General features: G+C 49.5%; 14 protein-coding genes across 14 annotated transcripts; 7 read left to right on the top strand and 7 right to left on the bottom strand.

Moving 5' to 3' along the window:
• Window positions 1-4: 4 nt before the first annotated feature.
• On the bottom strand, window positions 5-1465 carry Asppvi_003691 (putative endo-polygalacturonase; the record flags this gene model as incomplete). Its single annotated transcript, XM_043299652.1, has 1 exon — window positions 5-1465. The coding sequence occupies one exon, from the start codon at window positions 1463-1465 to the stop codon at window positions 5-7; it is 1461 nt and encodes a 486-aa protein (XP_043155587.1).
• A 471-nt stretch (window positions 1466-1936) lies between these two features.
• Asppvi_003690 (oxidoreductase, short-chain dehydrogenase/reductase family) lies at window positions 1937-2862 on the bottom strand (the record flags this gene model as incomplete). The annotated part of the gene is made up of 4 exons (XM_043299651.1): window positions 1937-2151; window positions 2202-2353; window positions 2402-2602; window positions 2645-2862. The coding sequence occupies 4 exons, from the start codon at window positions 2860-2862 to the stop codon at window positions 1937-1939; spliced, it is 786 nt and encodes a 261-aa protein (XP_043155586.1).
• Window positions 2863-3247: 385 nt separating this feature from the next.
• On the top strand, window positions 3248-4795 carry Asppvi_003689 (Zn(II)2Cys6 transcription factor domain-containing protein; the record flags this gene model as incomplete). The annotated part of the gene is made up of 2 exons (XM_043299650.1): window positions 3248-3307; window positions 3356-4795. The coding sequence occupies 2 exons, from the start codon at window positions 3248-3250 to the stop codon at window positions 4793-4795; spliced, it is 1500 nt and encodes a 499-aa protein (XP_043155585.1).
• Window positions 4796-5186: 391 nt separating this feature from the next.
• On the top strand, window positions 5187-5813 carry Asppvi_003688 (uncharacterized protein; the record flags this gene model as incomplete). Its single annotated transcript, XM_043299649.1, has 1 exon — window positions 5187-5813. One exon carries the CDS (start codon window positions 5187-5189, stop codon window positions 5811-5813), a length of 627 nt encoding a protein of 208 aa, XP_043155584.1.
• Window positions 5814-6098: 285 nt separating this feature from the next.
• Window positions 6099-6836, bottom strand: Asppvi_003687 (seipin co-factor family protein; the record flags this gene model as incomplete). Its single annotated transcript, XM_043299648.1, has 1 exon — window positions 6099-6836. One exon carries the CDS (start codon window positions 6834-6836, stop codon window positions 6099-6101), a length of 738 nt encoding a protein of 245 aa, XP_043155583.1.
• Window positions 6837-7006: 170 nt separating this feature from the next.
• Asppvi_003686 (glutathione S-transferase family protein) lies at window positions 7007-7730 on the bottom strand (the record flags this gene model as incomplete). Its single annotated transcript, XM_043299647.1, has 2 exons — window positions 7007-7535; window positions 7591-7730. 2 exons carry the CDS (start codon window positions 7728-7730, stop codon window positions 7007-7009), a joined length of 669 nt encoding a protein of 222 aa, XP_043155582.1.
• A 269-nt stretch (window positions 7731-7999) lies between these two features.
• Window positions 8000-8914, bottom strand: och4 (putative alpha-1,6-mannosyltransferase subunit (Hoc1); the record flags this gene model as incomplete). Its single annotated transcript, XM_043299646.1, has 1 exon — window positions 8000-8914. One exon carries the CDS (start codon window positions 8912-8914, stop codon window positions 8000-8002), a length of 915 nt encoding a protein of 304 aa, XP_043155581.1.
• A 2651-nt stretch (window positions 8915-11565) lies between these two features.
• Asppvi_003684 (uncharacterized protein) lies at window positions 11566-12060 on the top strand (the record flags this gene model as incomplete). The annotated part of the gene is made up of 2 exons (XM_043299645.1): window positions 11566-11605; window positions 11660-12060. 2 exons carry the CDS (start codon window positions 11566-11568, stop codon window positions 12058-12060), a joined length of 441 nt encoding a protein of 146 aa, XP_043155580.1.
• Window positions 12061-12139: 79 nt separating this feature from the next.
• Asppvi_003683 (uncharacterized protein) lies at window positions 12140-14248 on the top strand (the record flags this gene model as incomplete). Its single annotated transcript, XM_043299644.1, has 3 exons — window positions 12140-12347; window positions 12411-12679; window positions 12743-14248. The coding sequence occupies 3 exons, from the start codon at window positions 12140-12142 to the stop codon at window positions 14246-14248; spliced, it is 1983 nt and encodes a 660-aa protein (XP_043155579.1).
• A 938-nt stretch (window positions 14249-15186) lies between these two features.
• On the top strand, window positions 15187-15507 carry Asppvi_003682 (uncharacterized protein; the record flags this gene model as incomplete). The annotated part of the gene is made up of 1 exon (XM_043299643.1): window positions 15187-15507. The coding sequence occupies one exon, from the start codon at window positions 15187-15189 to the stop codon at window positions 15505-15507; it is 321 nt and encodes a 106-aa protein (XP_043155578.1).
• Window positions 15508-15901: 394 nt separating this feature from the next.
• Window positions 15902-17395, bottom strand: Asppvi_003681 (F-box protein; the record flags this gene model as incomplete). Its single annotated transcript, XM_043299642.1, has 1 exon — window positions 15902-17395. The coding sequence occupies one exon, from the start codon at window positions 17393-17395 to the stop codon at window positions 15902-15904; it is 1494 nt and encodes a 497-aa protein (XP_043155577.1).
• Window positions 17396-18440: 1045 nt separating this feature from the next.
• Window positions 18441-18962, top strand: Asppvi_003680 (uncharacterized protein; the record flags this gene model as incomplete). Its single annotated transcript, XM_043299641.1, has 1 exon — window positions 18441-18962. The coding sequence occupies one exon, from the start codon at window positions 18441-18443 to the stop codon at window positions 18960-18962; it is 522 nt and encodes a 173-aa protein (XP_043155576.1).
• A 52-nt stretch (window positions 18963-19014) lies between these two features.
• Window positions 19015-20800, bottom strand: Asppvi_003679 (putative AMP-binding enzyme; the record flags this gene model as incomplete). The annotated part of the gene is made up of 4 exons (XM_043299640.1): window positions 19015-19932; window positions 19983-20119; window positions 20172-20436; window positions 20486-20800. 4 exons carry the CDS (start codon window positions 20798-20800, stop codon window positions 19015-19017), a joined length of 1635 nt encoding a protein of 544 aa, XP_043155575.1.
• A 4434-nt stretch (window positions 20801-25234) lies between these two features.
• On the top strand, window positions 25235-26646 carry Asppvi_003678 (putative toxin biosynthesis protein; the record flags this gene model as incomplete). Its single annotated transcript, XM_043299639.1, has 4 exons — window positions 25235-25429; window positions 25480-25618; window positions 25671-25779; window positions 25824-26646. The coding sequence occupies 4 exons, from the start codon at window positions 25235-25237 to the stop codon at window positions 26644-26646; spliced, it is 1266 nt and encodes a 421-aa protein (XP_043155574.1).
• Window positions 26647-27457: the final 811 nt, after the last annotated feature.

Below are 27457 nucleotides of genomic sequence, written 5' to 3'. Positions count from 1 at the left end.
CTGATCACGAAGCAGTAAACGTCAGGTTATGGACATGCTCGTTGGCAAACATGGGCACAAAATCAGCTGTGTAGTACCAACTCGGTTTCTTCATGCCATCGTAGATCTTCTTGCCGTTAACCACCAGATCCTCAAAGGTGACATTGGTGATGTTGCGCTGCTCATCATACCCCAGCATCAAGGACGGATTAGCATTGGTCCCGTTGTATTGCAATCCCTTGATATACACATTGCGGATCCCCCTTCCGGGCGACGTATTGTACTTGGAATTATACATGACGCGCAGGTTGACCAGCTGACCCTCGCGGAAGTTCTCGACGCGCATCCCATCCACCAACACATTCTGGATGAGGTTTTCGTCCCCGGCGTTGAGAGCCAGACATCCCTGGTACCACATCTGCGGCTCGCGATGGTCGAGGACATCGATGTTCCTGATCGTGACGCCGTCCATCGTCTCGGGGTTGGGTGTATTACCATGTGTTCCGATATTGATGGGATGAGCGTAGTCCGCCCAGAGCACGGCATTCTGGATGGTAAGGTTGCTCGAGTCTCCCGACCAGTTGTTCCGGTGCTGGTAGAGCGCAATATTGTCGTCTGAGTTGCGCATAAACACGCTGTCCACCAGCACGTTGCGGCTGCAGTAGGCGTCGAATCCGTCGCCCCATGCGCCGATGGAGAAGGACCGAATCCCGCGCACGGTCACATCGGTTGAAACTGCGACGCCGACATTCGTATTGATGAGGACTAAGTCGCTGACTGTAATGCGCGAGGAATACTCAATTGTGATAGGGGCATTGAGTAGCAGACCTCGGCCGCGGATGCCAGCGTCGGAGATATTGTGGAACCCTAGTGGGAGCGTGACAGTGGCCCCAGCAGCGAGATAGACGGTTTTACCGGGCGAGATGAGTAGTGATTTGTTCGTCCCGGCCGCTGTGCTGTTGTTGATACCAGGGTGGAAGTAGATGACTCCCGGATCGGATGGCTGAGGCACATCAGTCTCAATGGGGTTCGTGAGAAGGTTGAGCACGTCCCATATATTATCGTTGACCTGGATAACCACGTTCTTGGGAGAATCAAGAGTGAAAGTGATGACGTCCCCATGCACCTGTGGAATGATGTTGTATGATTGCGGACGGACGACGGCGGAGTGTATAGGACCATTGTGGTAAGTTACGGACACCTCGACGGGGCCACAGAAATCAAAGTATGCGACGGAAGTGTTGTGCACGATACCCGCGCCGCTGGTGGTATTGGCCTCGCCCACTTGGACAAGGAACGGTTGCACAGTGTACTCTTGTTTCTTGTAAGCACTTGAGCGCACTTGAACCGCGAACGAGTCATATTTATTCACACCGGGAGGAGTGGGATGGACGACAACAGGCGCTGTACTATTGCAGGATTCTCCAGCAACAAAGTCGCAGGTTAGGAAAGCCGCTGCAGTGGCTAACAATATATGCTTAAGCATGATGATCGTTGGATACTTGTCTGCGCTTGTTTGCACTCATCCTCCTGGTCCTATGCTTATATTTTGAAGTTATAGACTTGTAGTATTCGGCATATGGGAACCAGGCTCTGTCCGGGCCATCTGGCGGACGAACTGATAAGTATCCTTGACGATAGAGATGAGAAAACAATACTTTACCCCCGCATCTTCCTTTACTCAAGGAACCGGAGAATTTGCGGAGAGTGTGGGGGATGATCCGGCATCAAGCCTATTTGTGCACATTACGGTGGATATCCCGGCGATTTCCCGAATTCGGTCAATACAATGCAAGAAATACCAATTCCTATGTACGTCATTTTCAACACCTCAGATTCCGCCAGTGTTTGAATCAGATAGACAAGCACCGAACCAGACGATAGGCACAATGATATCAGTGAAGAACCCTAGGCATCTCAACATAGGCCCTTGAGAGGGATGTCCTCCAGTATACAACTATTTGTGCTGCGCCCTAAACAGCTTGGCCAAGTCCTCAAACGCCTTGCGTCTCTGGTCGATAATTGCATTGAACGTCTCAGCGGGCCCAATACTGCCTATCACGATCTGGTCTTGTCCCGCAACAAGACCTTCGAATGCAAGTTCAGTAAAGGTGTCCAGGGGCATGCCCAGCTTGCGCCCTGTCTCCTCGTCCATATAGTCGTGTATCTCGGCTATTACACCATTAGTCAATGTCCTCTTTCAGGATGCAGGAATGGCATACTCTGCACTGGTGGGGGAGAAATTTCAATCACCGCCACATTGGAGTTCTGCAGCTGGTCACGCAGACACAAGGTGAACACGTTCAATGCAGCCTTTGAGGCCGAATAGGCCGGCAGAGGTGCGGCTGGGACGATAGCCACATTTGATCCGGTACTATCTCGTCAGATCGTCACAATTCGTGGAACCATGGACGAGACTCACAAGATGATACTGGTGGGGCTTCCTTTTGCAACCAGAAAGGGTAGAAAGGCATGTGTCAAAGCGACCAGACTAGTGTAGTTGACGTTCATTTGCAGGTTGAATGGCATCAAATCGAACTGGCCCCGATCGTCAAGCTCAAAGGGGAGTTGAATTCCTGCGTTGAGGAAAAGGCAGTCCACGTCGGGGTACGATTCGATGATTCTGGCCCGTCAGCAGGGCCACATGACTGTATGCATTACTTACTCAGCTGCAAACTTTGGAATATCCTCTAGGATGGAGATGTCGAAGGGAACTGCGCTGGCCATTTGCTCTCCATGTTTCTGAACGAATTCGTCCAGGCGGTGCTTGCGACGACCAACAGCAGTGACCTTGACGCCGGCTTGAACCAGTCGGTCGGCCATGGCGCGACCAATGCCAGCAGTGGCTCCGATAAGCAGAACATGCTTGTAAGGGAAAGCCATCTTGGGTAGTCTTGGTAGGACTTAGACTTTGAAGAGATGATTTAAGTGTGGATAAGACAACAAATATATCTTTGATGATGACGTCAAGACTGGACCCCAGAAGGAAGTGCTTGTAAGAAGAATACAACAGGAAGTCTGAGCACCATCAGGTCCATCACTGCCTCCTTTATATATGACAAGATTTCTCTCCATCTTCTTGTTCCTCTTTTCATCTTCTACTGCCAGCAGCTGATATTGTAGTAATGGTCCACTTGGCGTCGAAATGCCTACCCAAAATGGACTAGCGTGTTTTGGTCATATTCCGTTTCTTCCACGTTCCTGTCCACTGTTCTTTCTGCCATCGGCTACAACAACACATCTATCTATCTATCTATGATTAATCTTGATGGTATTTCGTGGTCGTCCGTCAAAGGCCTGCCAGCGCTGTCGGACTCGGCGGTTAAAGGTATGCTTCCTCGCACACGCAGCCCAAACAGTATGTAACGGAGAACAGTGTGACTACCGTCGGGATTCGTGCACGCCATGCCTTCGTGCAGCTGTGGTCTGTCACGGACATCGGGACTCAGAGGAGATTCGTATTGAGGATCAGACCGAGGAGACGCGGCGCAAGGTTCTACTGAAGTCGAAACATGTCAGCCTGACCGAGTCTTCGCTGTCAGTCTCAGTCGACATCCAGGCCCGTATGGTCTTCTTCGCCCATTATGTGTCTGTAGGCTCCCGTGGATGGGACTTTCTAGTTCGATGGCAGCGTGAGACAGAGGTGGTACCTCGTTGGTTGGATGCGAGCATTGACGCAGTGAGCCTAGCTCTTCTGGCGCATCAACATGTCTCTCTCCCTTTATTGTCCCTGGCTCGTCAGCGGTATGCTTTGGCTTTGGGTGTGATGAAACAAGCTTTGAAAGCTCCCCCGAAAGCGAAAGATAGCCTGGTTGCGGCATCGCTACTGTTGGATCTCTTTGAAAAGATCACCCACACCGAAGCGAGCGTCATTCAATTCTGGCCGAGCCATGTCAACGGCACACTGGCTTTGATCCAGAAGATAGGAGTACAGTACTTTCAAGATCATTATGCCCTACGCATCATATCACGATTTTTAACCAATTATATGATCAGTTGTGTGGCCAGCGCGCATGCCGTCTCCAAAGAGGTTCTTGTACTCCGTGACCATCTGGAGCGTCATTTGAACTTGAAAGACGATCCCAAATGGCAGATGTCGGGGCTGACGATACAGTTTGCTTCTTTCCTCAGCGCGATTCGTACCGGCAGATGGTCACTTCAGGAGAGCATGGCTCACGCACAGGAGCTTGACCAGGCCCTTTTAGCGCACTCGCAGAATATACCTCCAGACTGGCAGCCGGAAAGGCGATTTCTGCGGCACCCCTTGCCCCATGTGTATGGCCAGCAGGTGGACTTGTATCGTGATCGCCATGTCACTCAGACATGGAATGTCGTGCGGCAGATACGCATCCAACTGAATCAATATCTCCTGGACTGCTATGACAAGCTGAACGCAATCCACGGAGTCAACCAGATCGCTGCGTCTGAAGCTGCGTTGAGTAATATTGCAGCACTGTCGCTCGACGTATACGCCTCCGTCCCACAGTATGCAGGTTACGGCTGCCGATCGAAGCGCAGCCAAGAGCAGGCAGATAGCACAGACCTCTCCATTGTCCCCCAGAAGGGCTGCGACAAAGTGCATACACCGTCCGAGGTCCTCGACTGCTACACTCTTCTGTTTCCTATGTACGTTGCCGCTCGATCCAAAGCAGCCACAGTCGACCAGAAGCAGTGGGTCTCGTACATGTTTCGTTATATCAGTGATCACTTTGGCATTCGTAATGCCTTACTCCTGGCACCAATACTCGATCAGAATACTGATATTAACCCATGGTGTATTTATGCCATGTTAGGGGGATACGGATTTGCCGCTTGATCGCCCCAGGCAGCCCATTAGTCGGTTTGTCTATAGGTCCTACCGCAGCCATGACCCAGCAGACCTGTCATAATATGCTGGTCCATGCTATGCACTCAATCGATAAAGCCGATCGATGTCATTGTCAGCATGTCCCCACAGTGGACATCTTGTCTAAATTTATATTCCACAATGATTGGCTGAAACGTTCACGGAGAACCGAACACTCCTTCTGATTGGACAATGCTTAATGACGTCGGTGGCATTCCGCACTCGGTGATGACATTCCATCCCGATTCAGGAATCCGCACACACCTGCCAGAAACGTGTCGATCATCCCCACCTTTATAAACATCCGTTTCAACTGACAGGTTTTGGTTGTTTACACTCATTTCCAACCACTGTCATCACAATGGCTGCCTCAACCCAAGAGACAGAGCAGCCTACGACTCCTACCCCCCAGGCGAAGAAACCAGCCAAGCTGCGCCCGCGAAAGAATGCAGAAGAGGAAACTCATGATGATAAACCAAGTGACGCTTCACCAGAAGCCAACAATACATCTGCAGAGGCCGATCAACCTCCCGACAGTAAATCAGTGACCTCGCCCGATCGTGGACCTCAACCTGAACCCGAACTCGAGCCAGAGCAACCTCAACGGCGCAACCGCCGCGCGCGTCGACCCCGGCGTGATCCCGACGAACAGTCCGAAACACTGTCAGAAACTGCTGAACAATTCGACACCTCGAACAATCGCGAACGACGACGTCGTCCCCGCCGACGTGACGAGCAGCGCATAGTGCCGTTCGGAGCTGACAGTGTCGGGAGGGAAGTAGGGCGAATGAGACAGGATGCCAGCGGTCCTCTGGATAATATCGGCAATTCCAATGGCATGATGATGGGACAGGATCAACAAAATCAAGCTCAGCCAGAGAAGAAGAAAGACGATAATACGTTATCGTTGCGGCTGGAGTTGAACCTGGAGATCGAGGTGCAATTGAAGGCGAGGATTCACGGTGATCTGACGCTGTCTTTACTGTAGGTCCTTTCTCCTGCTGCATTGGGCGTGTGCTGACAGACTATAGGAATTAGGGATGGCATCTACGGGAGTTGGGTGTTTGAGGTTTATGGATTCTCTCTTAGTTCACTCGAACAAATACTACCAGTTTGATATGGGTATAAACAATCTATATATTTAGCATCATTAATCATTCGTACCTCATTATCATCATTCGAAAAATGCAACGCTCAAATCCTGCCAGCCAATCTGAATGTCCTCATAGCAAATTCACCCGGAGAAGAGATACTAGTTACCAACCCCCAAGACCTAAGTATCCTTCTTCACTTCCAGTTTCTTCGGTTTCCTCGGTTTCTCACTCTTCTCATCGGTCCCTGTCTTCTCACCCTTCTCATCCTTCTCACCCTCACCCTCCGGCTCGTCCCCCTGATCCTGACTATGAGCCAACCAGAACCGGGTAATCGTCCCACCCAGGAAATGCTGATCAATAAACTTGACCATCCCGTACAAAACCCACCCCCATCCCCAAAGCGACACCCCCATCATACTCGCAACCAACAAGATCGGTCCCGCCAAGAGCAACGAGAGCACCGCCCAGAGCAGCACCGCAACAGCCGCAAAGAGAAACACGCCGGCTAGAAACACCAGCAGTGGAACCCCACAGCAGACGAGCTGGCAGATGATGAACGATGACGCGATGGGGCGCTTCAGAATCGCTTCATACATTTTGGCCTGGCGCGGAGGCGGGAGGATCCAGGCGATGAGGCCCTTGACCCAGTTCTCGAAGCGGTCGAGGAGGTTGGGGAAGAAGGAGAAGAGCCATGCCTTAAAGGAGGACCAGATGGCTGAGAAGGAGATGTCTGGTGCGGGTTTGTCATATTTTGCGTCGTCGGAGGGATACTCGCCTGGGATGGCTTGGTCGGTGACTCTGTCGGTGGTGTTGTTGAGTTGTTGTGTGGTCTGGTTGACGGTTCCTGACGCGGTCTTGGTGACGGTGTCGGTCGGTAGGCCTTTGTTTAGGCCGCTGCTTACTGTATTGAGGGACATTTTGTGGTGATATGCGTACTGAAGTGTAGCACTTCAAATGAACAATGTTGAGGTTCCGTTGAAATTATTCTTATTCTTGTTGCTGTGATCGTCACTTCTCCCGATGACGTAGTGGGCGTGGGCACCACATCACGTCAAACTCATCTACCCAACATGGAAGAGACATTATATTAAAGCCGAATCGGCCGAGGCTTCTCAGCGCTGACCAACGGAATCAACCCAGGATCCCCCTTAGCCATAGCAGTCCGATACGCGTCCCTCTGGTTGACCCTCTGCAAATACGCCAGAATCCCCTCATACCCCGCCAAACTGTACGGGAAGAACAACCGCGCCGTGGTCAAGGTAAACACATTCATCACATCCGCCGCCGTGAACTCCTCGCCCGCAAGCCAGGTATTTTTTCTAAGTCGATCATCCAGCACCTTCAGCGCCTGCTCGAAATTGCGCCGGGCGAATCTCGCGCTGGGATCGTCGCGGGAGATTCCCGATCGGAGGACCGTGGAGTACCCCACCAGCGCGGGCTGGAAGTATCCGTTCGCAAAGTGCAAGAAGTAGAGATAATCCGCGTAGTTGTCGGCTGTGGGAGGGATAGTCAACTTCCCATTCCCGTATTTGGTCAGGATGTACTCGGCGATCGCGCCGGATTCTGCGAGGGTGGTGGTGCCGTCTTGGATGACGGGGGCGGCCTGGGTGGGATGTCTGGACAAGATCAACTCATGTCGCTACAAATCTTCGGTATTTTGGGACCACGTACAACTGCTGCAATTCTGGAGGGGCTAAGAGGGTTTTTGCATCTCGCTGGTAGGTTTTGAGCTCGTAGGGAATGCCCAGTTCCTCGCAGAGCCAGACAATGCGCTCGGACTGAGATCGCTGGAGGTGATGTACAATAAGCATATTGTATCCTCTGAGAAATATGCTTGAAGATAAGATGAATTGAGTTGAATTGAAATAATCGGGGTGAACTTAAATACTTTTCCGACGGATTTCTAATCTACATCTGGCCCGATCTGATCCTGCAAAGTACCTCGGGACATGCGACCCGCCGCCCTGTCGGCATGCTAGGGATAAATTAGATTGCCAATGCCATTGTAATTAACATAATTGAAGTCATGCAGATTCGACTCTTCTGGTAGATAGACTACACGCTAATAAACAAACGAATACTAACAAAGCCATGGTAGCATCCACCCATGCCACTGGTTCTTGCAACCCTTCCATGTGCCACTAAAATAGTGCTTTACCAGCACATCGGGTAAAGTGTGATCTTCCCCCTGCGTGATGGCAAATGATCTTTTGGGAAGGATCATCACGTCTCGAATTCTCACTGGGTCCTTCAAGTCCCGTAGATTCTGTATCTGTTCCTCCGAGCAGCCCAAGTAGTCGAGGATAGTATCGGTCCATACACTCGGACCCGTCCAGTCCATAACATTGACCTCGGCATCACCCTCCAAAGCATGCACCTGTTCCACAAAACTTGGCGTCCTCTCCGCGATGCGAGTAAGTAGATCCCGGAACATGGGGTGCAAAGCAGTCGACGCCATAGTCMACTGGACGAACTGCGGCGAGCGAGGGAGACCTTGTGTGGTCGCGTCTCCTTCCAGTCCAATAATCACATTCGGGGGACTATGATACTGGTCCTCAGAACCCATAACTGTCCATGGCAGCGGCTGAACGAGGTGGACATCGAGGTCGCTGTACACTCCTCCTCGCCCGAACAGGACCAGGTAGCGACAAAAGTCCGACTTGAGCACCGCGTAGGGGAGTTTCTCAAATGCGGCTGCAATTTTTGCTGACGCGTCCACCTCGCGTGCAAGCTCGAGGCAGGCCTCTTCGCTCCAGTACTCGACTTTCCACCCGGATTGCTGCCACGAGATCACGTGATCATTGGGTTCAAAATGCGAGATGGGATGGTCGGGCATCGACAGGAGAAGCTGGTGGACAGTCTGGGGAATGGCAATCTTCGTCACCGGGGACGCCTCGGTGACGGCAGACAAGTGGGAGTGCTGACCATAGTAGCGATAAAGCAGCCACAGGACGCTGAAAAAGAAGATTGCCTGGATGGCAACGAAAGGCCGCATCGGTGTCGCTATCAACAGAACCCAGTTTTCGTCGAGATCCAAACAGTCGTGAGCAAGTATCTATTTTCCACCGCAGCGTTCGAATCCAGCCGACCGAACGGGCTACGGGAGCGGAGATCTTGATGCCGAAACGCCTATCTAGTCGTCCTTGAAGCTCGAGCGCATCATGAACCGGTGTTCCCGTACTGGTTGATCGTCGGTGGGCCTCTCTCTCCGGATATGATCTCCTGCAGTGAAAATCCCTTGCTGCTGATCCGAGTTTCTCTTCATCCACAGTGTTGTGGCTAGAATGGTCAGTGAATTGAAAAGAGCACACCCGGCATTCTGCACTCTGCAGATATTCTCAGTCTCCGGGAGAACGAGGGGGAAATGAAAGAGCGCCTGAAACTAGCAGCTTGGCGCGACTCTAGCTCCGGAAGTTGCGGCCGTTTGCGATAATTTTACTGTTTGGTTTGCGTTGTTTTTGTTTGGGCGTTAAGGCGCTAGTCCTATTTGGGAATAGTTTGGCACGTTTTGCTCAGAAAGGAAGGATCCAGAAACAGATCCTCAGGCTGGCCATCAACACTTTCCAGGCTAATATAAGCAGTTGTCTCATCCTCTATCCTACCTTATATCGAAAAGCTTCATCTACTAACTAACAGAAGCATCATCCAATCCAAAATATTTGTCAGAATATACGTAGTTGCGACCGCAGATCCCCACGCTATATGGAATGCCATGGCTGCTGCCTGATTCGCGTCTTGGCTTCAGCTCAGTTGCGGATGTGTGTTTTGTCTTTGAAACTGCTTCATATTTAGTGAGGTATAGCGTATTTTGGAATGTCTCTGAATCAGGTAATTTGATCGAAGTGATTCAGGCCACCGCGAGGAAGAAGACTACAGCTAAATCTCGTCATACGCTAGAAGTTGAGGCGCGTTGTGATGTGGGCGGAAGAGGTAAACATTCTGACTACTTGACGGTCGATATCAATTACCCCCAGTTTCTTCTGATAGTTCGTTCGTCAAACTTGACTGTAATTTCTGGATTGTTTCCCTTGCACTCATTGCCTCCCGCACGAGGCCATTTTTGTCCTGCATCCAACGCCCAAGTTTTCCCAGAAGCATAGAGGCGCGAGTCTGACATTCCACATCTCCATTGGGGAGTTGTACAACGACTTCGCTTCTGTATTGAATACATAAGTCCGGAGAGCCAATTGGCGCATAGATTCTCAGTGGATCGAATTTCCATTTCTGAGGCTGGAATATTCCCAGGGCATAGTTATGGACAATCGAAAGCATTTGCTCTGGAGCAGATAAACAACGGGGCTTCGAATGAACGTTATGGTGTGCAGATAGTCTCTGCCGGTAAAAATTCTCTAGCGTCTGCCTGTCTGCGTATTCCCGCTGCCTTTTGGCTTGCGCCTGCGGTTGCTAGTCCTAGTCCCAGCTACTTCCCCATTTGATGTGTCCTCTGAGCGGTTTACTTTGTATCCCCAGCGCCTGATTCTTCTCTCGAACATGTTCGGTCTGTGTCACACTAGTGCCTGACACTCCAAGAGTTCTTGCCGAGTGTATCTTACGACGCGCAAAGTCCATACACTAGCTTCATAATCTCCACGACATCTTACCTTTGCTCATATTGGCAGTATAGCCTCTCAATGGTGAGTCTCATCAAAGTCTGCAAAGATATAGCACAGTTAAGGTGCTAGTTCAGTGAAACTAGCTACATCTTGCATTTTTGTGTTTCTCTGTTTCTCTGCCAATTTAGGGGGAGGCTGGGAGGGTGAGGGCGACAACCCTGATTATAAATGATAGGGATGATAACTTGAGTAAGTTCAAAGTTATTATTCACATACATTTCGATTTTAATGATTATTTCTCTGTTAAAGATTGATAATAAGCTTAGTTTAAACCCTATAGAATGACAGACTCCATGGTGAGTTCTATTGTTTAACTAACCACAGCTCTAAATAAGTACTAGTAGTCCTGCAGAAAAGCCCCATGGAACCATATATTCTAGGTCCCACTCCCAACTTTATCAGCATTAGGTGCTCTAGTGGACTTTTCCATGGTTGCATACCCTAACCAGCACAGGTAGAAGGAAAAGCTGAACCTTAAAATTTGTAGTATATGACATAGTAATTACTGCAAGCGGATAGCTGTGGTATACTCTTTACACACTAGGAGTGCTCACCGTTATCCTTCCTAACTGGATAGACAACTAGGAAAAGGAAGAGAATCACACCACTCCTACACAATATTTATGACTGATTTAACCTTCCGGATCTATTTAGCCTTGGGGTAAACGCCTAAATGACGCTTAGACTAAGGATTATGACAAGATTTGGGAAGTTGTCATCTTATAACCCCACACAAATAATACATCAAAAGAGAGATCCTTGGACTAGAAGGGAAAAGAAAAAGCTCTGAAAACAGAATTAAAATGCTAATTACTACCATAATCAGATGACCATGGTCTAGAATCAAATTTAAGTTCTATGTGATGATTATGATCAAGTTCAACCTTTAAGTAGTTCACTACTTCAGGCTGATGGGAATCCACTAAACTGCTTAGAACCTTTGCTTTTTCTACCAGCTCTCCCTCACTTTTGATATTTTATAGATCCTGTGAGTATTATTTATCCCCTTGAGTGTGGTTGACATTTCACAAAGATGTCACTCACAGCTCCATACAATAATGCCATGCGCCTCGGTAACTCCACTCTATTCCCGCCCGATAACATCAACTTCTGACCCTGTGTATTAGGCCAAGGCTTCAATACATATACCCAGGAAATCAAGATCCAGAATGCTGTCACGATTGATCCCAAGGCTGTTACCAACGGAGTGGAGTCAAAGCAAGAAGCACCTGTGGTCTTGGCGGTAGCTGCTCCCAAATCCGAGAAACCTCTAGTGGAGACCAAGAGTGAGACACAGTCCGCTCCAAAGGAAGATGGAAAGACCAGTTCCCCAGGACCCGAGGTCAACGGAGTCGGGTCTGCGCCGTTCAGCAATGCTCAACTGGCAGAGCAGGCAGAAGATGCTTTGCTTGGAAAATCCGACGGAGATGTTGAGCTTCCTTTTGCCATGACTAACCCACCATCTCCACCGTCTGTTCAAAGTGTAACCTATTCGACAAGAGCAATTGATAATGTAGGCAAGTTCTAAGTCACAGCTTGAATGCTGGCTAAACATGAGATACCCTTAGGTCAGTGATGTTATGGACGCGCTGAATATCTCCGCAGCAATGTCCATCAAGTTCGGGACAATCCATGGAAACGCCAGCGCTGCGTTTGTTAATGAGAATAAGGTTCTTGAAAGCCACCTCAATTATGTCGTAAGCGTCAAAGTCAACAATGATGCGCCAGCAGAACCGGTGGACATAAAGTTCATTCCCATAGAGGGTATTGAACCAGAGGACTTCACCGGGATATATGGAGACAGCTTCATTTCAGGTAAGCCTGGCTATCATCTGAAGGGTTCCTGGAAGAGTAGGACAAATGCTAACTATATTATAGGCTTCCTGGAAGGGGGAGAATTCAATGCGATAATCTCTGTCAATGTTGATGATAAAAGCAGGCTTAAAGACATCAAGCAGGCAATTGACTTCCAATTGGCTGTAGGACCGTCTCCGCTCTCCGTAGGGGTTCAGGAAGGTCTAAATAGCAAGCAATCCGAGATCCTTCGAGGGACTGAAATTACGATCTCAGTCAACTGGGTCGGTGGTGGAGAGATCAAGCGACCGGATGTGCCGTGGACTTTGGACTCGGTAGTTCGGATTGCAAATGTAAGTTAGCTTCCGGAGGGCATGCATTTATTAAGCAAAGATTTGCTTATGCTCTTGGTGCAGGCCTTTCCGTCTTTGGTCGCATGCTGCTCAGCAAAGACATCAGCAGTGCTAACGAGGTACACTGCTCTGCACTCATTCCAGGAATGGAGGTACGGAAAGTACATAGCGCAAGAAGAAAATAGAAAGAAAGAATGGGAGGCACATACCTTGATCCTGAACTACGCCCCATGTGCCTTTTATACAGCGGATTTATTTGACGCTTTGATGAAGTACAAGAAGCTTTGGAAGAGGATTGACAACAGTACACCTACTTTCCAAGTATTCATTTTGTGTGGACAGACACTGACTGGTCCCATAGTGATGTCAGACACAAGCAAGTGGAAAGCGAGAGAGCCACAGAAGCAGTTGCCAACAGAATCATCACCGGGGTCGACTTCTGGAGGGGCACTGATCCAACCTGCTCAGAACGGACCCTTCACATCTCCACTGTCTGCACCTGATGCGAAGAAGCAGAGCGCAAAGCCCAAGGACAAGACTTTGGAGAGCCCAGCTCCTACAGATGATCCATATACTTTTCACCCTCAAGATTCTAATATTGCAGAAGATTGGAACTTGGCGTTGAATAATGCTAGGCGGGATCCAATTCCCTTGGATCCTGTGGCATTGAATGAAGCACGCCTTCTTTGTCGAGAAGCCATGACGTTAATCACCGAGGAAGCTACTCATCTTGTTGATCATCCTGATCAGGCTTACGCTCAATACAATCCGGAAACCGGCGAGACTAAAATGAAGCGTCCGGTCTATGCGTATCCTGAAGTCCTCGAAGCGCGCCTCCCCAGGTACATAGGAAACGACGCAGTAGAAGAATCGCGGCACGATGAAGCAGCTGTCAAGCTACAAACGTATAACAGAGAAGGCAACCTGTGGGGCAGGGAAGTTGGCGACGAGCTCAGCCCGTACCGTAAATACAAGTCATTCGTGTCTCTGGAATTCGGAAATCCCGCCTTTGGCCAAGGCAAGGAGCTTTGCTGTTTGAGCCTCCATGCGGCGCGCTATCACGCAAAACTACTCGGAGATCATTTCACCAGGGACTCCGAGAACGCAGTGGGAGCAATCGGCTTCAGGTTTCTTGGCGACACACGTAACCCGCGTGTGGAAGCTGATAAATGCTCATTCCATGCTGGTAACCCACGCTTTGATGATCCCAGCAAATTCCATATTTTGGATCTTACCACTGCTCATGATAGCAATCAGCCTCCAGCTACTGCTTCATCGACAATTCCAATTGATATTACAAGGATTGATGTCTTTTGGGTTCGAGGCTCTGGTCGCATCGCCGGTCTCGAGTTCTTCGACAACTTTAGCGGCATGCAGTCGAGTCGATTAGAGTGGAAGCAGTGGCAACACGAAAGTAAGCCACAGCCACAAGATATGTATGTTGAGCGTCAGGAGCCACCGAAAGACGGGAATTGGAAGTTTGCCGGGCTGTATGGGTACCACTGTAAGGACTGCTTGGATAGAGGCTCTGTGCTCGCCCGTATAGGCGGGATCTGGCAACGCGTGTGAGGTTAAATGTGATTACACGGAAACGGTTGACAGGATAGGAATGAAGACTGATCTGTGAGTGTATAATGAAGTCAGCTTTCATGTACTTAATGGCCTTGAAATTTCAGTGTAATTCTAATGCTGGCATAAGAAGAGTTCACGTTTCACCCAATGACTATGAACGTCCTTAGGTGTAATCGAACGCTGGTAGTGGTTATTCCTTCTTGAGCCTAAAATAGCAGTCTTTATCTGCTGGTCAGTGAGGCCTAATAAGTATCCGCTGCCCTACAAGGTCAGGCTTCTAGGCGACGAGTATCTGTTAAATGGAAAACGGGTAAACAGAAAAGGCCATTCGAATAGCGCGAGACCATACCGGGCCTCGCCGCTAATGAACAAGGCTACAATGGAGTCATACACAGCATCATGGGCCGTCCAGTCATTTCTTCAGTCGGGAGGCCCGGTGATGAACTGGCACTGTCCATAGCTGAGACTTGCTCGATAAGATGCATACGTCAATGGCAATGTTTCCAGTCCTCTGTCTCAATGAGGTTGACTTGCCGAGGATCGCTTTTACTGCCACATTTTGACCATCAGGCCCCCCGCAGCTGACATACTCCACAAATCACTGCGCGTTAAAGGCGACGCTTACCGGGCTGTGTGGATCATACACTTTTCTTACTGTGCGAGGAAGACGAGATTGGATATGTTTAGGGTATGATCTTGCCTATCGCTAAAGATGTGTCAGGCGAGAGCAATAAGCAGAGACACTGAGCATGGAGAGGCTGACGCCTCACATACTTTAATCCAAATATAGAATTGATCATTTGTTGATCTGATGTGAGACGGACGAGATTCAAATATATAATAGACGCTGCATCTCCACGTAGTCTGGACTCGGACAACAACCAGCCTCAACAGCCATCAATTTCTCAAGCCACATCCTATACGAAAGCATCAATATGAAGAACCTTTCCCTTGCAGCTTTTCTCCTCTCCCTCTCCGGCTCCCTCACAGCAGCCTGGAACGTCACCGCATACAGCAACACAGACTGCACCGGCTACCTGACCTCCACCTGGGGGGAGCAGAACTGGGGCTGCTACTTCCTTACGGGCGTCACCAAGCCCATTCAAGCGATGAGCGTCGAGAATCTTCCAGACGGGTGGAGGTTCATCGCATCGAGTGGCACGGGCTGCGATTACTTTCATCAGGCCGGTGGAAACGGATGTTACACCCAGAGCCAGGGATTTCAGTCATTTGAGATCATTGGGTCGAGCACCTGAGTATGTTGAATTATGTGGGTTATGGAAAGATACTAATCGGCACTTAGTTGAGGTGTCAATGATTGCAAAGTACAATGTTCGTCTTGGATCTGGCATTTCAGTTCCTTCTCTACGTTTTACTTGACAATGATTGCAGTTACATGGATACACAGTTTGTAATTGGAAGTTGACTTTAATATATTGAAATGGTCGTGTTGTTCTTCGAAAAGTCAATAGAATAGGATGATGGACCTACCGATGCTGAATGACCGTTGATTGAGTACGTCAATGTTACCGTAAAGCAGAGAATGTATCATAAAAAAAGAGGGCGAAGAAGTCAGCACCTCGATCCGGAAACGAAAGTAGATAATAGGGACCACACACCCGGACATATGGCATTCGTTGTGCCCTGGCATTAGGTAGCGCTGGCGACCCAAAGCCCCGAGCCAAGCTCGTCAACAACAGAGTCACACTGTATCCCAACAGACTGGGCCATATCAGCCGCTTCAGCCAGGAACTCCTCATTTGGCCGTCGAGGGTTCGTCGCCCAGACTCGAAGCGTAACCCGTTCCAAGCTAGGCATCCGTTTCTTTGTCTCAACAACACGCTGGTCGACAGCAAAGACCATCCCGTAAGGATCCCATGCGTAGTTGTCGAACCCCGAGAGATCATTCCGCATTACCAAGCGCTGTATCTTTGGCGGCAGGTACTTGTGGAAATCCGCCCAGTTCTCGTTCGAAAACCATCCCAGTAAAAGCGGCATTGGGACTTCGAGCTCCTGAACCTTCGTGAACTCACTGAACAGCATCAGGAAGGGATCTGTCAGCGTGCTGCCAAAGTTATTGTCCTGGTCCCAGCTAAATCCGCCAATGAAGCTTGGGTCAGTCTCGAGACCTATTGAGAGTGTCTCTAGGCGATCTTTCAATGGCCTTAACGCTTCAGCCAACTCCTTACTGTCGAAGAGGACTAGCTGCGAGACCAAGTTGTAGCAGACTCCCAGGTGCAGCCTCCGGAGATTCGGACAGGCGGAGAGTATTTCCTTGATACCGGCAGCATCTACGCTTGACCTAGCCAAAACCAGGCTTTCGAGCTCGCCGGACTCCAGTCGATCCTTGTATTCATCAAACCCGAAGGCACTTCTAAGCCACATCTCCACGTGTTTCAGCTTAGGCAGGGCGAACCAGGAAGCAAACTGATACTTGTTCCCGAGTAGCGGAATAACTGCCACCGCTTCCTCCGCCTCATCGTCGAGTTTCTCAGCCTGGGGAACGTCGCCGCCGTACTTCAGGATCTCCAGCCTATTGAATCTGGAAATACCTTCGAACGAAGAGCGGAGGGCGTGTTGAAGGAACAGACCGGGGAAGCCACCGATCAGAGTGTACGTATAGTCCAACTCCAAGCTTCGCAGGTTATGCAGCTGGAAGATCAGAACCGTTGCATACGCGTAGTAATTACCCTGTCGGAGCAACGCCGCGTAACCCTCAGTGTCGAAAAGCCCGATCTGCCTGACGAACTCGATTGCCTTTTCCGTAACATAGGCAAATCTCGTGGCCTGCTGTGGAAAGTCAATATCTGGATCAGGCAGAACCCAGGCCGGTCCGATGTAAGTGAGCTGGAGGTGCTTGACATACCCTGCAAATTGCGGATTCAGGAAGATCTGTTCTAGAAGCAGGAGTACTCGTCGGAGAGGCGTGGCCGCGTATGTCCAGAGAATGTCCCGGAAGACGAGAGGTTTTGCCCATTTGCGCAGATCTCTGGATACATTCGAGACGGCCAGGTTGTCGGCAGTGTCAAGGTTGTCAAGGACATTCACGAGACATTCAGGGGGAAGCATGCTCAGTGGGCTAAAGTTGTCAGCTGTATTCTCGGAGTTGTTAGCAGAAGATACTGACCCGGCCTGCGGATCCATTTTGGGATGCTTGAAGTTGCTCTTTGGAAGGTTCTTGAAGGGGTCAGAGTCGATATGAAAGATGACAGTAATTGGGTCTGGACGGCACTGGTAAGGGACAAGGTGAAGTACTGATGAAGTGAGAGTAAACTGTTGGAAAATAGAAAGGACAGTTTTATATATGTCGGCAATTGCATTGTCTTGGAATGGCCTTGAGTGTCTAGCATGAGGGTATATTCACTGCGACAATATCATTGTGCATGAGACATGAGCCTTTGTCTTTCAGACAGCCGACATGTTTGTCTTCGGCCCCATGGAGAGCTCTACCACGCGACTGGGGTACGTTCAAGACATCTCTCTTTCTTTCACCCAAGACAAGAACAAAACAATTGGCCATGGAGGAACAAAGACCATTAGGAAAGTCCTATATGAAGACAATGACATTGTACAAGATTGGAAATTTCGTGTCTGGTTTCCCTTCCACGGAGATCCCCAGCTTCTACAGGTAGACCCATCGCGAAATAGTTTCTGCCGCTGTAATATTTGTCTCAGTTAATGGTCAGTATATCAGTGCATGAGAAGTCTCATAATTGGCACACCATCATTCATCCATCCAGTCAATCCTGACAGCAGCTTAATACTGCCTCTATCATTCCCAAAACTCGAACATCAAGGATCCATTACCTGGTTGAGATAACATGGCTGTGTCATGAATGAGCGACAAAGTGAGGAATGCATTCAATACCCGATTCGTCCATGGCAGCCCGCCAAGAATAAATGCTGTCATCCAGCCTACCTCATCATCCGATACTGACCAATAATCTCGCTCAACTCTCTTGACTGTTGGAACGCTGCAGGTATGCATGCACAGTGCGACGATCAAGAGGCGCTGTCCTCAGCCTTGCGCTGATCTTACTGCCCGCCAGACACCCCTATCCCATCGACGGTCAGGCGTTCAGACCAAGCACATAAATAGGCCGGCAATGTCCCTTGGGATGTTGAAACTAAATTATACCCCGACTGCCAAGCTTTATCTTCCTGTCCTTCCACATACCGCTATTTGACCATGCATCCAACACAGGACCAAAGCACGCTCCCGAACAGCAGCTTTGAACAGGGCAAATGCATACGGCGTGAGGAGGATTATCCCCCCGACCAGCAAGAACTGAGTCAAATCCTACGGGACATGCGCCAGGCCCTTGACCCCATGGGGATCACCTCGCTGGGTGCAGATGGTGTCTTCCGCTACCTAACAGCAGACCGAGACGTAATCGACGCCGTTGGTCTTCGCCCAGGCCTGATCAAAGCCCTTCTTGATCGTATGCCGTTCAGCCAAGACGCTGAGGACAAATTTCGCGGAGTTGATGGGACCCTTGTTCCACGGGAACAGTGGTTTAACCCCGACAAAGGTCTGTTGCCGCCGCCATTGCCGGAGGAAAAGAGGGAACAGGTGAGAAAGAGAATGGCGGAGGGTGGGGAGGATTTTCTAAAGAGGTTCAACGATCCGAATCGGCCGAGATGTCCTCTTGTTTTGCGATCGAATTATAACCTCGACCCAAAAGAGGAGGCTGCGGCGGTCAGGTCCTAGATATTTATTGCTGACTTCACAGATCTATTGATCTAAGCCAATCTTCATACACCTAGTTATTCTCAAACAATGCAGATATTTCCTCTTTGTAAAGCTCCAGACTCGACATCCGTGCCACACTACCCTTGACCGTCCGAATGAAGGGCCTGCTTCCACTGGCGAAGATCAGACGCTCCGGACTCAGCTTCACACAGTCATGGCAGTGCTCGTTGACTTTGTCAATATACGGCTGAAGGCTTCGGATCATTGCCTTACGACCACCGTCAGATGCCACCTCGGTCTCATCATGCAGCTCCACCAGAAGCACCGGCAGCGGCCGTCCGTGACCCCCAATCAGCGCCGATTTTACCTTCGGATGCTGTTCTATCTCCGGCTCCAGCGATGCAGCATAAAGCCCATCCCCATGACTCAGAGGGAGATAGTCGTCCATGCGCCCGACAATCTTCCACAGCCCTTTACGCGTGGGATGCTCAACCCACAGATCCTTCGTCTCAAATCGGTCGAGGTCCGGATAAAGTAGGAAGATCTGCTGCATTTTACATTCGGGCACACGCACAAAAACAAGCTCGTGGAGGTCTCCGGAACGGGGCTCGAAGACCGCCCCGGCGTGTTTCTGGAATTCGACGTAGTCCCAGTCCTTCTCGTCATGACGGAACTTGGTGAAGTAGCCGCCCACTTCGGTGCTTCCGATTGCGGGAGCGAGCTGGACGTGGGGAGCAAGAAGGTCGCCGGACTTTCGCGAGAGAGGAGCTCCGCCATAGCTGACGAGCCTGAGGTTCCTCAGTGCAGAGAGGGCTCGGTCGTTTAGGCACATTTCGTCGATGAGAGCTGGGGTCAGTAGTGCGCTGTCGACACGTCCGTATTTGAAGATATCGACGACAGTATCAGCGGAGGGAGGCGTAGGTGGGCCGATAACGAGCGTTCCGTGCGTGTATGTGGTCACGGAGAGAACCATCATCATTCCTACCAACTTTGGATGGTCAGTTAGAGGAATAAGTTATACGAGAGATAGATACATACGTGCAAAGACGGCAGAGGTGTGTACCAGCGTCTCCCAGGAGTGTGGTGCAGCATGAATTCATCAATGTCCGGCAAAGACGCGGCCAAGTCAAACGCAGCCATCATCTGGTGGGTGTAGATGATGGGTTTGGGATATCCTATCTGTGTCGGTCCATGAATACTTCCTAAGATACTTCGGGATCAACTAACCTGTCGTGCCAGAAGTATGAGCCACCAGCCAGGGATCATTCTTCCCTTCTTCCCAGGATTTGGGGTATACATAAGGCTCAGCAGCTGTCTCTTGTAGTAGGCTGTCAAGTTCAGGAGCTGTAATCTGTTGGATATGGGATGCATCCTCCAAAATGGTACCAACTACCTGCGCCATGCTGGACGGTCTGATATAAACCTGACATTGTGTCTTGCTCAGAATCAAACGCTGCGCTACGGGCGGAATCAGCGGCGATGGGAGCACCATCTGTCTATCACTCAGCGGAGACTATTTACGCCAAATCGCCTATACTGACCACTTTCTGCAACTTGCCAGCCGCGGCAGCAAGAATGGGATAGCGAAGGTCCTTAGGGCCTGCATAGGCGAACGATTGAAATGGCTCGTCGGACGCAGGGAGATTTTGCCGCAACCAGTGAACAGCATGGTCGACTGCGTTGTTGAACTCTGCGAAGGTGATCTCTTTGTATCCTTGAGAGAGATCGTTGTTGTCTATAGGCGCCGACACCCAGGAGCTGTCTGGATCGTTCTTCGCTCGTTGTTCAATTGTCGACACCAGAATGCGATTGCCGTGTTTTATGCCGGGCAGTGGAAATGTAGCTACTTGAGTCATGGTCACTGATCTTGGGAGGTGAAATGCGAACTGTTTGAGTGACTCGTCGGATTTGCAAGCGGGGGTCCTCGAGTTAAATATTATATATATACGAAGGCTGACAGGGATCAGCGCGGGGTTACCGAAAAAGAGCTGGGTAGAAATGCAGCTAAGTCTGGTCGTTCAGCCCCACTACGGATATTCGGATGCTTGATCAGCGCTCTCTGACATGATGTGAATTTATGCTACAGTATCTATGCATCGACATGAATGAGGGGCCAGACTGTACCTCTCGTAGCCATTAGTTTGTGCTGGAGAGGGCAACTAGATTTGTGCGGCCGACGCGCTGTCCACGTTCTGGTCTACGTTCAACGACGGGCCCAGAACTAATGCAAGAAGAGTCTGTCGGCGTGAGACTAAGGGCTAGACACGGCACTACTTTGATGACAAGACCGACTCCCGAGGTAATCGATCAGATTACTCCCTCAATGCTGACATCGAATCTTACTCAACTGTAGGGGTGCATGCAGTTGGGAATTTCCCGAGTCAAGGGTAAAAGAAACTATGCGCAACAGATGATGATACGTATTCTAAGACAACCTCTGCAATGCCTCTTGGCCCTTGTCATCCGAATTCGGGTACTTTCTCAAATGGCACAGATCCATCCAGAAATTCTTTGCGTCCTTATGTCTATGCCATGTAGTGCCAATCGCTCTTGTAGCAGCTTTTCCACTCAGCATCCTCCTCAGTCCATCCCCAAGAGTCTGAAACATATTCAAACTATATAGGATAATAGGCAACGAATCCCCAGTCCAGAATTCCGGCCAGTTGTCCACCTTGAACCATGATATTGCCCAAATTGACATCGTAATGAATGAGGACATAGGGTGCACGTCGAGGCAGAAATTTCCTCAGATTCTCCAAAACCCGTCGAGGGAATTGCTTCGTAGGTGGATTGTGAAGGGTAAGACTTGTAGCATCCCAGAGTTCGAGGTTAGAGTGGAAAGGTCCATTGGGCTCGCAGTGAGAAAAGATCAGCCCCGGGTAACAAGGACTTTGATCAACACCCTGTATACCGTCCGATCTGAGGCACCGTATCTGCTTGCCAACTTCAACGACCTGATCTGCGATGGCCGTTTTCTGGGATTGTGATAATGGTAACGGGAACTCTGCATGAGATGAATTGAAACAGACGCTGGATAACCATATTACAGTATGTCTCGAAACTGGTGTCAGGTGCCACCTCCTGTACTCTTTTGACTGGTAGTCAGCTAGCTAGCTAGCTAGAGATGGACCTTCAGAGATCATCACTCCTGAACTATTGCTTGCTAAGTATTAACCACCCAATTGCGCCGAGCTTGGCCCCACTGCGACGCAAGGTCTAGTCACACATGATCAGAGCTGGAGCAATAGTTAGTGCTCATAAGCCAATTATAAAAGGGGTGGTCGATCTTTTACGGGTACGCTATGATAGATCAGATTCTTTGATCAAACTAATTAGCAAGTGACGATCCACGCCATGTCAGTATATAAAATAAGCCTAAGTCCAGTAGCTCATTCATTCTCTATCCAAATTATTTCCATTTCACGCCGATCTTTCTAATAACAATAACTTCCTCTCTCCCGCCAACTCATTTCATTTCCAACCCATCATGAAGACTGTCATAGCTTTTCTTGCATTAATTGCCGTCTCTGTGGCGAATCCAGTGCTCTCTCAGCGACAGGGCCAGTGTGCTGCTATTGCCGAGGAATGCAAAGCAAAGGTTGGTGATGGCTATTGATAAGGAAATCCTTCGGTTCCATGTTTAATGTCATCGGCATTCCAATTGCAGCAAGTGGAGTGTGAAGCGCAGCACCCGGATATTGAATGCCCTGTCGACGTTTCACGATTCTGTCCTTGCTATAATGTCAGTCATTTTTGTTGCATAAGGCTCTGTGATTCAATTACTAACAAGTAACAGGTTGCCAAGGACTGCATAGTAAGCCTTCTACCTTGAGCTGCTTAATGCCGATATCGTCAAATACTGATGCCATTCTCTCAGAAGCATGCTGGATGCCAGTAGTCGTTTAGTCAGCGGGCCGAAGAAGCCACAATTCGAAAAAGATATGTTGCTAATGGGAAAGGGAACAAAGTCAGACAATGCTTCTTGGCTTGCGCGTCTTGTTGGTAAGGTGAGGGATTGCCGTCAATACACATGATCAAACCAATATAAGCGCATGTAAGATCAGTATCATTGTACATGCCTCCCTTTCTAGAATGGCGATCAGTTATGCTTTCTCTATTGTTATACCTGCATGCTGAAGATGACCTTCAGCACTCTGCTGTTTTTCATTTTACTTGACATTAAGAGATGATAAGTAAAGTATAGGATGGCTGTCACTATCATAAACCTAGGTCATGCCAGAGGCACGTCAATGCTATTATGTCGTTTCAACTCTCGCCTAGGATTTATCCGTTAGTTACAATGCAAAACTTGACAATCATGGACGATGTGGTTATATTTGGAGTACTGTACTAAATACCAAAGTACCAATCAAGCTCATCATCAATCCCGAGTTCGATAAAGTATATAGCACTAAATTCAAGGGACCCACAAAACTCTGACTTGTAGAAACGGACAAACTGGAGATCTTCATCAACATAACCACCGCTCAGGCAGGTTCGTAGCATCTGATTTGCGAGCTCATAGGTGCATGTTGTGACACCAAAGGCTTGGGACAAGCTCCCTAGCCAACGCCCTGTACCGTATGGATCAGACTCAAGAATACTCTCAACCAATGAGTTTTGCATATCTCCAAAGCTTGGGAAGCACTTGCCGCAAGTCTGCAGGCCTAGAAACTGCCGAATTTCCCGATTAAGTAGTGTTTCGAGTGAGACGCGATGCTCGACGTATTCCCCGGGGATTTCCCACTCAAACAAGTACTCACTCTTGAAGACGTCAGCATTCTTATAATCTCTTTGTCGCGCAAGGTCCTGAGCATGATGGGGGCTGTTGTTGTTTTGACCACCCGGCACTCGGATAATGACTATCCAGATTGTTCCTTCAGCTTCACCGGAGGAATATTCCCCTAAAGCGCGGTTCACCGCTTCAAGGAGACGATTTGTAACAGAAATCAACGCAGTAGGCTGTGTATTTTCGCGTATCCGATGACTATCGAATTCTTCAAGGAGGCGCACTTTAGATGGCGCCGGACGGACATCGTGATACCTTCCCGATCTCAGCTTCCCAGCACTTCTATTGGAATAGCAGCGATAGAATAATTGAGATTGCGCATGGTTCACGTTGAAATGATAGCTCAACTTAAGTAATCACTCAGTAAAGCAGTGAGGATTCTCTTCTTTTTCCAACGGCAGTCTAAAATTGTGAGGTTGATGAATGGTGGAGAATGAGTTGTGGAGCCAAGGGGGTCGAAGAAGAGATTGTTGTGTTATTAGAGATTAAAGTGAAGGATAGTTACGTACTCACCGCTGCCTCTGAGCCTGTTTAATCAGGATCCTGGTTGTTAGTATGCATGGAAATCATGCGTGTCGGCACTCATTGGCTGTTTTTTCTCTAGTTTGTCTTGGATGGCTTGTGCGATGGCTGGGTAGTATCTTTTAAGCTGCACGGTCAAGGTCAAACCCGCGGCAACCAGAAGTACTGCATGTGATGTGTTGCATGCAATGGAGGAGACGAGACGACTCGAGGCAACTCGACTTCTTTCAAGCTCAAATGCTGCCCTTTTTGTCGTCGGCGTCAAATTGGCGTTCCTAAGTCCGCGGATCAAAGCCAATCGAGACACTAGAGGCTTTCTCTCCACCATCTCCTGTAAGTTAACAGAGAGGTCAGAAGTGCCATGTTTGGCTAATTCATACGTTCAACACAATCAGCAGTGCATTCTTCATGTAATTAAGGAGCCATTCCAGATAGAAATCAACAGTTGAGTGGGGAGGATTCGCAATGTACCACGCATCCTGGAACACTAAATATATTGACTCGGTCTGCGTAGCATAGTGATGCCCCTCGACGATTGTGAGAATGACCCAATATTGCCAAGACAGCTGTCACATGAAAATATTGTCCTTGAAATACTATGCCTACATACAGCTCAATGCTCTCCAGGTAAAGGAAATCATCTTGGGCCCGGTTTCACTGGTAAATGAAGTCAGTACCTAATGTACTATCGCGCTGAACAGCCTCATCTTACTGTTGGATAATCCTAACTGTTTCCTGCGTAATTTACTTATGTAAAGCATTATCATCCCTGCAAGCAATGGCCAAGATATTTAAAGCGAAACACTGTACCCCGCCGATCTGTATATTAGCGCCTGATTGGTGCCAGGATAGTGCTGACTGCTGACATCAGGATTCAGGCGTCCAACAGCACTACCCCATACAGACCCCCATTTAAATTCACAGTCTTCTACCCGACTCCGCGATCTGTTTGTAGCTATAATAGAAATGCTACTTCACAATGACGTTTCCTTTCAGGATTGTTGAACACATCATACCCGGACAGCACATCCGAGAACATCCACATGCGCTAAAAGGACGCCAGGAAGCTGCTTTGAAGCTTGCGATCAAGCAGTATATTCCGCTAGATCAGACAGATCCTATTCCCGAAAATGCCGTGACAATCATCGGGGCGCAGGGAAATGGATTTCCAAAGGTGAACATTCTGTGCCAGGACTTCGTACGTACGTGTCTAAATCCAGATAGGAGGTATATGAGCCGCTGTGGGAGGATCTCTACGCCCAACTCAACAAGCGGTCGATTCCGGTGCGCAGCATTTGGATCGCCGATATCTCCAATCAAGGCGCAAGTGGTGTTCTGAATGAACATGTCCAGGGAGATAATAGTACGACTCATTTGATTCGTTCGAGCGGATAGATGAATCTGATGACAAGCAGCACCATGGCATGATCATTCCCGGGATCTCTTGCATATGGTCAACCACTTCCGCGACGATATTACTCGTCCTATTATTGGAGTCGCTCATAGTATGGGATGCGCACAGCTGTGAGTTACCTTATAAATTCATGATCACCGTTGACAACCTGCAGCGTCCATTTATCCATCCTTCATCCCCGTCTTCTTTCAACACTTATTCTCTATGAGCCCGTCATCTTCGGGGAGCCATTCGGAGGCCCGAACCCAGCGGTTACGGCAGTGCTGCGTCGAGACCTATGGCCTTCACGAGAAAAGGCCGAAATGCAGCTCAGGAGAGGCTTCGCCAGGTGCGATCCCCGAGTGCTGGACCGCTACCTTCGCTTCGGTCTGCGCTCTGTGCCGACGCGCCTCTACAACCCCGAGAACGACCCTAATATCCCCAAGACAGCCGTTACACTTACGACCAGCAAGCATCAAGAGGCCTGGGCTTACACCATTCCCAATCTCGAACCCGAATCAGCAGGGCTGAACGACCTCCTGCTTCCCGATTGGGATCCAGTCCTTGAGCGCCCTGCTCCATTCTCCCGGCCAGAAGCTTGGGCGGCTTTTCGGAATCTGCCCTTTGTGCGGCCAAGTGTATTATGGGTATTTGGTGGTCGGAGTTGGCTTTCTCCGCCCGTTGCTCAAGATTCCAAGCTACGAGCCACCGGGACTGGCATTGGGGGAAGTGGAGGCGTGAGTAAGGGGATGGTGGATAAGGCTGTTTCACCAAAGGCGACACACCTTGTTGCTTTTGAAGAAGTGGATTGGTGTGCGCAAGTCGCGGCAACGTGGATAGAGAAGTGGTTTGCGCGATATTTGAAGGAGGAAGAGTTCTGGCGAACGTACCAGAGCAAGAAATCGGACCCGGAGATGCTCAGGAATTCCGAGGCCAGTATCCGGGTTGCCAAGGTGGTAATAGGGTCCCGTGGGGGTGTCGCCAAGGGAAAGCTGTAATTTTGTCATTGTGAAGCATAAATGACGCCCATGATCAAGTGTGGTATTACATATTTCAGTATGTGTTTGTCGTCTCAGTGAGCTATATAAGCAGTTCTTGGCCGTCTCTGTCTTCTTCACAGGCTCCAACATCTCCTAGCCATGAACCTGTCCATCAGCCTGAGCACAGTCCTCTCAACACCAGCCTTTTGCAGGCGTAGCCCAAAGGCCTCCGCACGCTGGTCGGTTCTAGTTCGAGCTATCCCTTAGACGCCGTTCGCCTTGAACGTGGTCCGGTCACTGTACCCCGAGCAACCCGGACGTCGAACGGAAGGCCGGGGCCTCGTAGGACTCGGTGATGGTGATGGTTGTGGGCCGTTTAGTCTCCGTGACAAATTGAAAGTAACCTAACGGTTGGTCCTCCAGCTGTTTAGGTGACCGTCACCGTCTCAGTGGGTTTCTCAACGGACGTCTGCGACATCCAAGGCTTGTTGATGTTCTGGTCAGTATAGGTCTGCTGGTCGTATTCCAGGCCTGCTAGCTTGACAACCTCAAGAGTAAGTGTCTTACTCCTCGACAATCAAGACAAGCCAACGCGAAGAATGTTGTGGAGGGGTTCTTGGCGTTTGCGTTAGCCGCCACCCCGCATGCAAGGGATGCTATTTAAGCCAATAAGCCTGTCTGCATAAGCATGAAATGTCAAGGCAGTCGCTAGTACAGATCAAATCAATGACACTGGATGCTTCAGAGGCTCAATTTTCTCTCTGTGGCCTGCCCGGAGTGATAAGGTTTACCAATATCCTTTATAGTCTCACTCGAATAGATGCTTTAG

This window comes from Aspergillus pseudoviridinutans (genome assembly GCF_018340605.1).
Source record: "Aspergillus pseudoviridinutans IFM 55266 DNA, scaffold_2, whole genome shotgun sequence".
Taxonomy (NCBI): domain Eukaryota; kingdom Fungi; phylum Ascomycota; class Eurotiomycetes; order Eurotiales; family Aspergillaceae; genus Aspergillus; species Aspergillus pseudoviridinutans.
The sequence above is the reverse complement of the archived record's forward strand: the minus strand, read 5'-3'. Positions and strand labels throughout refer to the sequence as shown.